At 55.0% G+C, this 11,726-nt stretch overlaps 1 protein-coding gene across 1 annotated transcript; it reads left to right on the forward strand.

Moving 5' to 3' along the window:
• The first annotated feature begins 2,221 nt into the window (after positions 1 to 2,221).
• LOC111140153 (protein FAM46B) lies at positions 2,222 to 9,654 on the forward strand. Its single transcript, XM_022492503.1, has 2 exons — positions 2,222 to 2,647; positions 7,745 to 9,654. The coding sequence occupies exons 1-2, from the start codon at positions 2,384 to 2,386 to the stop codon at positions 8,762 to 8,764; spliced, it is 1,284 nt and encodes a 427-aa protein (XP_022348211.1). The 5' UTR covers positions 2,222 to 2,383; the 3' UTR covers positions 8,765 to 9,654.
• Positions 9,655 to 11,726: the final 2,072 nt, after the last annotated feature.

The raw sequence follows: 11,726 nt of genomic DNA on the forward strand, positions 1-11,726 counted from the left end.
AAATTGAGGATAATGATCCCACATCTTGAGCTGTATTTTAGAAATTAGAGGTCATGTATGTAAAGTGACCTGGTACATAGTAGGTCTTCGGTATATGTTAGTTTCCTTTCTCTTTCTTCCTCTGCTGGGGCCATGGAAGTCAAGTGTTTGGAGACTCTGGGTCTAGCAAAGGAGGTTTCTCATATATTTCTTCTCTTTCAAAAGAAGGTAAAACAAAACAGTAAGCAACTTCACTGAGTACAGTGCAATGACTTGCCCATAGTCACACAATCAAGCAGTAGAGCGAGCAACAGGTCCCCTACCAGGGGGCTGGAGGAAGCCCCTGATCCCAGACAAAAGGGAGGGAGGGGACAAAGGCAGGATCTTGCTTGTGCTGGCCTTCAGAAAGAGGAAGTGATTGCTCTAGTCTGAGAGTCGGGCTCCTGGGTTCTAGGTCCAGGTCTGTCGGAGACAAACTGGTGACCCTGCAATGTAGTTTATCATCCATAGGTCTTGATTTCCTCTTCTGTAACATTGGGAATATTACTCCCTGCTGGGCCTGCCTTGTAGAACAGGGCAGTATTAGAAGAATGATATTTAATCTAAGAAAAAATATTTTAGTGTTAAATCAAGCAGATTCAATTTCTGAAATTCCACCTCTGGTACATAGATTTAAAATCAGAAGAAAAAGTGAATTCAAAAGTAACAATAAACCTCATCCCTCTAGGCTCTGTAAAGTGGGAAAGAAAAACATGTAAACATATTATTTCAATAGAATATATGAAAATGGGGGCGCCTGGGTGGTTCAGTCATTGAGCGTCTGCCTTCCGCTCAGGTCATGATTCCAGGGTCCTGGGATTGAACCCCCGCATCGGGCTCCCTGCTCAGCGGGGAGCCTGCTTCTCCCTCTCTCACGCCCCCTGCTTGTGTTCCCTCTCTCGCTGTGACTGTCTCTGTCAAATGAATAAATAAATATTTAGGGGGAAGAAAAGAATATATGAAAATTTTTTTTTTAAGATTTTATTTACCTATTTGACAGAGAGGTCACAAGTAAGCAGAGAGGCAGGCAGCGAGAGTGGGGAAGCAGGCTCCCCGCTAAGCAGAGAGCCCGATGCGGGGCTCGATCCCAGAACGCTGGGATCATGACCTGAGCCAAAGGCAGAGGCTTCAACCCACCGAGCCACCCAGGCGCCCCTGAAAATGTTTTCAAAAAAAAAAAAAAAGAAAAGAAAATGTTTTTGCCAACTATAAGTAATCAAATCAAAATTTTTAAAAATGTTTATTGAACATCTCTGGGACAGAAAAGGAAACTGGCTCAGGAGGGGTTAGCGACTTGCCTGAGGGCACACAGGACCTGATAAGGCTGAGAAGCTGGAAGGAAAGACTTCCACCAGCTGCTTAGGAAGCCCCTACCAGAACGGGCTACAGAGGAGGCCAAGACGCAGGGTCAAGAAAACCAACTTCCCATTTCCAGCTGCCCTCCATCCTCCAGCCCCTAAAGGCCCTGGGTCTGCACAAACGTAACAGAAAGAGCATGTGCTATAGATTCTATGTTCACACGGGGGCCCCAACTCATTTGCTGTGTAACCTTGAAGGAGTCACGCCCCCTCTCTGAACAGATGTCCCCTCCCCTCAATAGGAACATTAACGCTGGCGAGTCTGTGGTTGACAAGGGCCAATCAGGAGTGAGCTAAATAGCATCTACCTCGGTATACACAGAGTTTGTTACCTTTCCTCGCTTCTGGAAGAACAGGAGGAGCGCTGTGTGGAGTTGAACAGGCGGCGCAGTGTCTCTGGGCTTCTGAAAATAGCGGATGACCAGGACCAGGCCAGGCGAACTCTAAATCCCTTCCAGCGTCAAAAGGAATCCTGGAGCTTCTTAGTGGTCCAACTCTGTTACAGACTCCACGGGTCACTTCCCTCCCGCCTGCCGCTGGAGGGCGCAGTCCCTTTAAGTCTCGGCCTGCCTCCGCGCGGGCCAATCACTGCGAACAGAAGTTCTTTAAGGACCAAAGGAGGGAATTCTGCCTGGGCCGGAGGGCGGGGCAGGGGCATGCCAGCCAGCCAATCGGAATCTCCCTGGCTACTAGTGACTCACGTGCCAAATTCCGCTGACCAATGGCAGGGGAGTCAAGAGGCTGGGCGCACCCACTGTGTGACAGCTGTCTGGACCAATGGGCATGTCGCCCGCGGCCTATAAGAGTCTGCTGGGCCCTGGGTTACAGGCTCTAGGGTCGGTTGGTCGTCGCCGTCGGAGGTGTGCCCTGAGTTTGCCTCGCCGTCGCTGCCATCCAGTCCCTGCAGCCGCGCCCCTCGCCTTGGCCCCGGCCCAGCCGCTCTCCCTGCCCTTCTCCCCTTAGTCACCCCCCCCGGTTTCTGCCGTCGGGGCCCCGGGGCCGGGCTAATGATGCCGTCGGAGAGTGGAGCTGAGAGTCTGGACCAGGCAGCTGCGCAGGTGGGGACGGCTGCGGCCTCGGCGGTGGCCACGGCCGCCCCGGCAGGCGGCGGCCCCGACCCGGAGGCCTCATCGGCCTCCCTCGGACGGCACCTGAGTGGGCTAGGCTGGCCACAGGTGAAGCGACTGGACGCGCTCCTGAAAGAACCGATTCCCATTCACGGGCGCGGCAACTTCCCCACTCTGAGCGTGCAGCCCCGGCAGATTGTGCAGGTGAGCGGGCCCTGGGAAGGGGGTGGGGAGTTATGGGGTCTCCAGCCTGACAGATTCTTGTGCTCCGAGGCACCCAGAGTCTGTTCGATTCTCTGCACTGCTAGGGAAAATGAGACTTAGAGATGGACAGGGACTGTAACAAAATCGCACAGAGCATGAGTAGTAGACCATGCTCCCTCCATTTGGCTTTCCCTTCCTCTGCCTCAGGAGAGCCTCGATTCCTCCCGCACCATTCACCCTGGCCCTGGCTAGGAAATGGGAGGAGAATGGGGAGAGACTTGGCTGCGGTGGTGCTTGGGGTGGGGGTGGGGGGGCCAGCAGGAGAGCGGCCCTGTCTGCTGAGACTAAGGATACCAGGAAGCCCTGGATGGGTAGGTGTGCATGCTTGGGTTCAAAATAGGTTTTTTTCATCCCCAAATCTTCATCGTTGGGCTTCACCACCCCCCCAAGACACACACACACTCACTCCTTCCCTCTCTGGAGGTTCTTGGGGCAGACTTTGTCCTGTGCTTCCTCAGCCCTCGCTCAAGAACTTTGTGGCTAAGTGGAAAATCCCAGAAATCTCAAAAAGGACTCCGTCCCTCTCAGCTGGGGTTGTGGCAGGAGATTAACTAAGCACCAAACCAGACCTGATGCCTGCATGGTGGAGGGTGACATCAGGTGTCCAGTGTAGGTGTTTCTTCCCTTCCCCAGAAATGGAAGTGAACGTTGGCCGTGGTGTCTCCTGAGGAGCAGAAAAAGAGAATTCTGGTAGCCTTCTCCCCTTCCTCAGACTCCCTCTACCCTTTATCTAACTTTCAGCACCCCTCAAATTGCTCTTTCTTTTTTCTTTTTTTAATAAAGATTTTTATTTATTTATTTGACAGAGAGAGAGATCACAGGCAGAGAGGGAGGCAGAGAGAGAGGGGGAAGCAGACTCCCTGCCAAGCAGAGAGCCCGATGCAGGGCTTGATCCCAGGACCTGAGCCAAAGGCAGAGGCCTAACCCACTGAGCCACCCAGGTGCCCCTCAAATTGCTCTTTTATCTGTATAACCTAGGTGCTGGTATACTCTGAAATGCCAGAATGGCAATCACTGTACCCATTTTGTGGCTGGGGAAGCTGAGGCTCCAAGGGGGCCGTGAGCTGTCTAAAATACCTGAAGAGGTGAAAATCAAACCTGGAGAATCATGGATCTTCCTGGGAGATACCTGCTCAGGTTCAAGGCTTCCTACCTCTTCCCCACCTCCCAAGACTCAACTTCTAAGTATTAGGGAAGTCTTCTGATAGAAACCAGAAAATCCAGCCACAATTCTTGTGTATTCCTGCCAGTAGACGGACTTTCTTTCTGGGGAGCTATCCATAGAAGCTAGTGAAGCCAGCCACTCCCCTGTCTCCTCAGTCTCCACTGAGGAGGAGGGGTGTCTGCTAAGGGATTACCTTGCCCTCCCTCCCAGGGAATGGGAGGGGGTGGGGGCAGATTCCCCAGGACTGACTCACCCACAGCCCCAGTGGTGCTCAGTGAGGCATTCTTCTGCTGCCCGCTGTCATGGGGTAATTAGGAAACCAGCTGAGGCTTTTCTTCCCAGGACACTCAGGTCAACCTTGGGGCTCCAACTGCTGTCTCTCCAGGACTGTTTCAGACATGGGGGAAGGAGGAGCCCCATGTGGAAACTCCCCTCTGCAGGGATGAAGGGTGCCCTGGAGGGGAAGTCCTTGCCCAGTGCCTTTACTAGTGTCTGCTCTGTGCCAATCCCTAGTCGGGACACCAGGGCTCTAGATATGCCTGGGACCCAGCCTCTCTGCCCTTCAGGTGCTCCCTGCCAGGTGGTGAGGATGCAGGCCCATAGGAACTGACTTCCTGAGCCCCTAATAGGAGAGTGTTCTAGACTAAGGTCAAAGATATCACAGAGCAGGGAGCTGCTGGCTGTGGTGGAGAGAGGCAGCCGATATTTCAGAGCTGGCCTAGGAGGCTGGACATCTGGTTTCAGGGCCTAGACTGTCGTCTGTTCCCTTTGCTGGGCCCAGTGTCCCTATCTGTTCAATGCTGAGGGGTTGGACTACTCTACCACACCCTTTCAGGTTCCAGAATCCAAAGGGAACAGTGCCTTCCCCTGGCCCGTACAGTTGCATCCCCAGGGAAGAAGATCCATTTCCTGGCAGGAATCTGCAGCTGGCAGTTTCACAAACTGGTGCGGGTGCTGGGTGTATATGGGGCGTGGAGAGTGGTGCTTGGTGTGCATGGTGATGAGGGCCATCCGGGCTGCCTATATAAGGAGGTGGGGGCTGCTGGGGTGGGGTGGAGGGAAGGATGCTAGGTGTGTGTAGTGCGGGATGCTGGTTGTCCACGATTCAAGAATTAGAACCTTTCTCCCTCTGTATTCCCATAAGACTTTGCCTACAGCAGCAATCTGAGCAGCTAGAGATGCTCATCTTGCTTGGACCTGAGCTAGAGGGACCCATTCCCCTGTAGGAGTCTTCCCTGCCCATAGCTCTGAGAGGCCCTGTTCTAATTAAACTCAGCCACTTAACTAGCTGTGTGACCTTGGATAAGTCCTTCGCCCTCTCTGGGCCCAGGGAACTGAATGAGACAATCTGATCTCTCTAGCTGCAGCCAGAGGGCCTGCATTAGTCAGCTCCAGATTGGAGTTTTGTGAGCCTGCTCCCTGACAGCACCCATAGTCCCCCACCCCCACCCCCCCCGTCACCCGCTGCAGGTCTTGGCAGTGGCCCAGGAACAGAGTGATTCTGGGGAGGCCCTTGGCACAGGAGAAAGGAGGGTGCAGCCACTGCCCCCTTCATGGCTGGAAAGTCTGATTCAGGAGACTCTAAGCTGCCCTGCAGTCTTTGGGTGTGGCGGTATCTGGGGTCCGCCTGCCAAGCTGGCTGGAGTCACACCTGGGACAGGGACAACAGCTGCCAGCCCAACAGCCTGACGCAGGTGGTTTAACAAGGGGACTGCTACCTACTCACCAGGCCAGATGCCATGCCCTGGGGTGAGCAGCACCCTGGGAGCTGGCGCTGGCGCTGAGTAAGGCTCCGTCAGCTCTACTGGGACCTGGGGAGGGGCTGGTCCACTTTGCAAGTCTGGTAGGGTCCTTGGGACGAGGTCTTGCCTGTTTCTCTCCTTGGCCTACATGGGCACAGCTGCCAGCTTCCAGGGTATGGGTGAGAAGTCCCACAGGCCGGGCTATAGCAACTAACTGGCCCCTTACCTCCAGCTTTCCCAGTCTATCTGGCCAAAGCATCTCCCAACCCCACCCTCCCATTCCTGACTACCTTGACTCACTTTAGTGACTGGAGGGTCGTCCTCACTTTGAAGTTTTGAAAGAGAGGGAGTGTTAGAACCCTAGGGTCTAGTCTCTGCTCCTTCCAAACCCTGGGGTGGCAATATGACGGGAGGAGAATCAGCCACACCTGGATTCGAAGGCGCCTCTACGTGATCTCGGGCAGATGGTGACACTTCTGTGAGCCTTGGTTTCCCCAGCTATAACTTGGAGATCATAGAGAGCTGTCACCCATCTGGGTATCTGGCTGGTTCAGTCAATGAAGCATGTAACTCTTGATCCCGGGTTGTGAGTTGGAGCCCCATGTGGGGTATAGAGATTACTTAAAAATAAAATCTTTAAAAAGAAAAAAGAGAGAGAGAGAACATTGATTCCTCCATAGATTCTGGTGAGAAAGTCCAGGTATTCAGTAGGTGCCTAATGGGTGTTCCTCCCCTTCCTCCCTGCCCCCAGCTCCTCCCACAGCATGTTCCTGATGGCCAGTTGCTTACCCTGGTAGCCATTACAATACCTTCCCCTAGTCTGGGTCCTCCTCCCGGAAGCCTTCCTGGAGGGAGCCGCCCTGGAGGGAGCCGCCCGCCTCAGATTGCCCCACGGCGGCTTGCCTCCTCAGCACTTAAGTGCATTCTTTGCAGTAATTCCCTGAGAAGAGAGGAGGGCGGCCCGGCTCAGTGCTGGGCGCTGACTTAGCAGCAAGGCGGGGTTGCAGAATCACTCAAGGCAGGAATGCTGCCTGGTCACTTTCAGGACAGTGCCTGGAATACACTGGGTTGCTGAGAAAACTGAATCTCTGGGCCCAGCTCCGTCCCCCCCCACCCCACCACATGGTCCTAGGCCCAGAAAGATGCCTCCGGCCAAAGGAACAGATTCAAGATGGAAGATGATTGGTTTGCCAGGGTCTGCGGCATCTCTTCCCACTTGGGCTGGGCGCTGAGCACTTTCTGAGATGATCACCCGTCTCCTGTCCCAAGAGCAGAAAGGGTCTGGGTTTTCACTGCCAGCCCTGCCACTTCTTAATGCCTCCCCACCTCGAATCTCAGGGGTTGCACCACTGCAAACCTCAGTTTCCTCCGCTGTAAAACTAGGGCGACATTTGTCTCACAGGGTCCTTGTAAAGATGCATTAAGGTGAATATGTGCTAGTCAAAACAACATATGTGGACTGGAGAATCCAGTTGGCCTGGGTTCTAGTCTTTGACTGGCTACTCTCTGACCTTGGACATGTTACTTAACCTCTCTGTGCCTGTGGTCCCCCATCTGTAAATTGGGACAATAATGCCTAAATGCAGGATTATTGTGAGGGTTAATGTAGTAATGCACATGAATGGCAATTACATGCCTAACACATTTGAGCAGTTAGCATCATGGCTGGCGCAAAGCAAAGTGTTTTACTTGAAGTTTTAGAAAGGTAGAATACCGCAGTGAGTGAGACCTGAACTCCCCAAGTTTAATTCCCTGGCTGTGTGACCTTGGACGAGTTACTTTCCTCCTCTGTGCTTCTATTTTTCCCTCTGTAAAATGAGAATAATAATACCTACCTTATAGCATAGGTAACTGTGAGAATTATACGAGTTTATATGTATAAATGTATAAAGTGCTTGGATCAGGACCTGGCATTTAGTAAATTCTGTGTATGTGTTTGCTGTCATTAGTGCTATTCTTCTGGAGTCTTTGCTCCCAGGAGCCATTCTCCAGATTAGGAAATCAAAGCTTTAGAGGGTTAAAAGACTTTCCAAAGGCATGGCAGCTGGCGTGATTATTACATGGACGCATGGAGGGGAACCCAGGGGCCCAGGCTTCTGACACCTCTCCGCCCTGCCATCTCTTCCGCAGGTGGTCCGCAGCCGCCTGGAGGAGCGTGGACTACACGTGCACGGGGTACGGTTACATGGCTCAGCCGCCAGCCACGTGCTGCATCCTGAGAGTGGCCTGGGCTACAAGGACCTGGACCTCGTGTTCCGCGTGGACCTGCGCAGCGAGGCATCCTTCCAGCTGACCAAGGAGGTGGTGCTGGCCTGCCTGCTGGACTTCCTGCCGGCCGGTGTGAACCGGGCCAAGATCACCCCGCTGACGCTCAAGGAGGCGTACGTGCAGAAGCTGGTGAAGGTGTGCACAGACACAGACCGCTGGAGCCTCATCTCGTTGTCCAACAAGAGCGGCAAGAACATGGAGCTCAAGTTTGTGGACTCGGTCCGGCGCCAGTTTGAGTTCAGCGTGGACTCCTTCCAGATCATCCTGGACTCCCTGCTGCTCTTTGGCCAGTGCTCATCCACGCCCATGTCTGAGGCCTTCCACCCGACCGTGACTGGTGAGAGCCTGTACGGGGACTTTGCCGAGGCCCTGGACCACCTGCGGCGCCGCATCATTGCCACACGCAGTCCCGAAGAGATCCGTGGCGGTGGCCTCCTCAAGTACTGCCACCTGCTGGTGCGGGGCTTCCGGCCTCAGCCAGGCACCGACGCGCGCGCCCTGCAACGGTACATGTGCTCCCGCTTTTTCATCGACTTCCCAGACCTGGTGGAGCAGCAGCGCACACTGGAGCGCTACCTGGAGGCCCATTTCAGCGGAGCCGACTCGGCCCGCCGCTACGCCTGCCTCATGACGCTGCACCGGGTGGTCAACGAGAGCACTGTGTGCCTCATGAGCCACGAGCGTCGCCAGACACTGGACCTCATCGCCATGCTGGCGCTCCAGGCGCTGGCCGAGCAGGGCCCGGCTGCAGCTGCTGCCCTGGCCTGGCGCCCCCCAGGCCCCGACGGGGTCGTGCCTGCCACCGTCAGTTACTACGTGACTCCTGTGCAGCCTCTGCTGGCTCGGGCCCACTCGTATCCCACCTGGCTGCCTTGTAACTGACTCAGACCCTGGCCAGAAGGTGCTTGGCCTTTCCTCAGGATGTGGGGCCCCCAGGAGTGTGTAGGAGATGTGACCAGAGACCAGCAGCCTGTGCCGAGTGGCCCAGCACTGCTGCAGGGTTGGGCCTTTGACTGAACAGACCAGACATGGCTCATCCCCGAATGAGGCCCCTGGTGGGGGTTCAGACCAGGCCGGGGTTCTTGATAGACCTGTGGGTTATTGTACCCCACTTTTGGACCAGCATGATGGTGGGGTGCAGGGGCTGTTTGTCTTGGGGGTCCATTGCCTTCAGGAGACAAAGCATGTTTGGGCTGGCAGCCTCAATGCTCATCACCTTAGGTTGATTTCTGTGGCCTAGAAGGTCTCAGGTTGATTTCTGTGGCCCGGAAAGGGTCTTTTTGGGGAAAGCCAGCCCACAGTGATCCCAGCAGCCTCAGAAGGCCTGCAGCCCATACAATGCCTAAAATATGGTATGTTATAGGAACTACTCACTCTGGGTACTCTGGGTTGGGCTAGACCCCTGCCGGGACCTGGCAATCCAACCAGACTAAGCACTGGGAAGAGGGAAGCTGAGGCAGGACGCAGCTTTTGCAGAGGGATAGGGTTAGCCCACCCTTACCCCAAGCTATCCAGGTGTGCGGGTGAGCAGGAGCTGAGCTGCCGGCGTACGACACGGCCCACGCCCCTTCTAGAGTATTGCTCCCTTCCCCTATGGTGTGGGGATCCCTCCGCCTAGGAGTTCGTTCTTTGAAAGGTGCTGGGCCCAAAGTGACCAGTCAAGTGCTCCCACCCCAGTGGCCTGGTGGGGAACCATGCCCCACCTCCTTTCCCATCCCTCTGGATTTGTCACCATTTTGCACTCTTAACACCTGCCAATAAAGATTGTCTACACTAAACCTAGCACCATGATTTCTCCTGGGAGAAGGACCTTCCATGGCTGTGGGGGCTCTGGCTGCCTCTCCCAGCCCTCCTCTGGCTTATATTTGGGGGTTAGGGACATTGGGGTGGCTTGGAGTCTGAGTCTTGGGCTGTAGCTGGGGAGTTTCACCTCCTTCCCTCAACACCAGCCCCAGCTGGAGAACTGTGCTAGGAGCTCATGTCTACACATGTGACTTGTACCTGCAAATTGCAAGTCTCTTGTTAAAGAGTAAATATTTCAGCATTTTCCCACCTGGAGTCCTAATGACCCTGGGCTTGGCCTCACACTCCAGTGCTCAGGGCTTCTTGACCCTTGGCCCACCCAGCCCCAGTCCTTCTCGGGAAGCCGGTGGAGGACAAGCTGAGTGAATGTGGATTGGAGAGCCCTTCAGCTGTGGCCTCTGAGACTCGGGGACTTCTAGCGTCCTCCAGAGCGAGAGCCCAGGTTTGGCCTCCCTACCTGGGAGGAAGGTTCCATCCGTCCTCTCTTACTCCCAAGTGCAATGGGCACACTCTGGCCTGTTCTAAACGGGTCCCCTAGAAGGGCAGGGTCTCCTTTCCAAACCCAGCTGGGGGCCATGCCAGGCTCCCTGGGAGCTCTTCCCTCGGGCCATCAGCCAGTCACTGGCCTGGACGCTGCCCACTGTTTACCCAGCCCCTTTGATCCAGGGATGGCAAAGCCCTTAACATATTCAGCCTCATTAGTGGTTTCTGAAGTGGTGGCTTTGATGGTTCCATCCAGGCTGAAAAAAACAAGGCCTCCGAGGAGGCCCCAGGTGACCTGGGTGAGTCCAGTCACCTCATCTGCTCGGTGAGTCCCCTCAGGGCTCAAAAGGGCTAGAAGGGTGAGTAGTTAAGACTTTCTTGGCTTGGTGACTGAAAACAGCCCCTCCCACCCCAACCCTGGTTGCGCCCACCCAGCTGGGGGCTTGGGAGAGATTGTTTCTCCCAGATCCTGGTGTGGGCATGAGGGGACGTCCGCCTTATATAAAGCAAGCAGTAGGAGCTGGAATCCATCCGCAAACAAAAGACCAAGATTCCCGACTCTCCTGCAGATTACACTCCAATACGGTAGACAGAAAATAAACAAAATGATACAGTCTTAGAAGGTCAATGATGCTTAAAAGTATGTGGCAGGGTAAAGGATTGGAAGTGCCAGGGTACGTGACTTTAAAAAGGGCGGACCTCATCGAGGGTGACATTTGATCAAACAAAGACACAAAGGCAGTGGCTGGCAAGCCCTGCGATGTCTGGGGAGAAAGCTTCCGGGCAGAGGGAATCTGTTCATGGGCACATGCAACCAGCAGGCGTGTCTGGGGGAGGGCGCATGTGCCTGAGGGTGTCTGGCTGGCCTTGCACAGGCGTGCACACTCTTGCCGCTGCGACACACACGGGTGTGAGATGTGGGAGAGCATGAGCCCGGAGCTCCCAGGAGCACCTGCCCTTTCTGGAGTCTTCTCTCAGGGCCAAGCACTAAGCTGAAGTCTTCACGGTCACTACCTCCCACTTCATCCTTGAGAGAAGAGCGATTATTTCCACTTTTACAGACAAGGAAGCTGGTGCCGGAGGGTCAGGGAGGTGTGGGCATGTTCCCGTCAACCCCTGTGCCCTCCGGCCCCTCCGCTCCGATTCCATGTGGCTGAGCGGGTCCCTCTGCCCCCGCCCACGTCCATGATGAGGCGTGCTTGGCAGGTGACGGTTTGTACTTCTGTGCATTGACCATTTGGGGGAGGGCAGTGGAGCAGTGTGGGGAGAGGTACATTTTCTTGATGTACATGACACCAGCCGTGGCTTGGGGTGACGATGCCAAAGGCCCATGGTGGCAGCAGGTGCGCCTGTGGGTGTGTTTGGGGCTGGTGCAGTGTTTCTGGGTGTGAGAAAAACAATGACTCAGTGGCTGGCATTGTTCTCTCATGGACAGTTCCCGCAGCCACCTCAGACGCCAGGACAGGCGGAAATCCAGAACTAGGAATCAGAGCCAGAGAGGGGAAGGCTGAGGGAGGAAAGCCCACCCCCGTCATACCACAGAGCTCCCCAGCCACAG

Source organism: Enhydra lutris, unplaced genomic scaffold, assembly GCF_002288905.1.
Source record: "Enhydra lutris kenyoni isolate GAN:26980312 unplaced genomic scaffold, ASM228890v2 scaffoldscaffold198, whole genome shotgun sequence".
Taxonomy (NCBI): Eukaryota; Metazoa; Chordata; class Mammalia; order Carnivora; family Mustelidae; genus Enhydra; species Enhydra lutris.

What these genes read in the sequence shown, in the direction of transcription:
- LOC111140153 (XM_022492503.1), top strand. Translation starts at nt 2,384, where the DNA reads ATGATGCCGTCGGAGAGTGGAGCTGAGAGTCTGGACCAGGCAGCTGCG. An exon ending in AGCCCCGGCAGATTGTGCAG is followed by an intron (nt 2,648 to 7,744) that starts GTGAGCGGGCCC and finishes TCTCTTCCGCAG; the next exon opens with GTGGTCCGCAGCCGCCTGGA.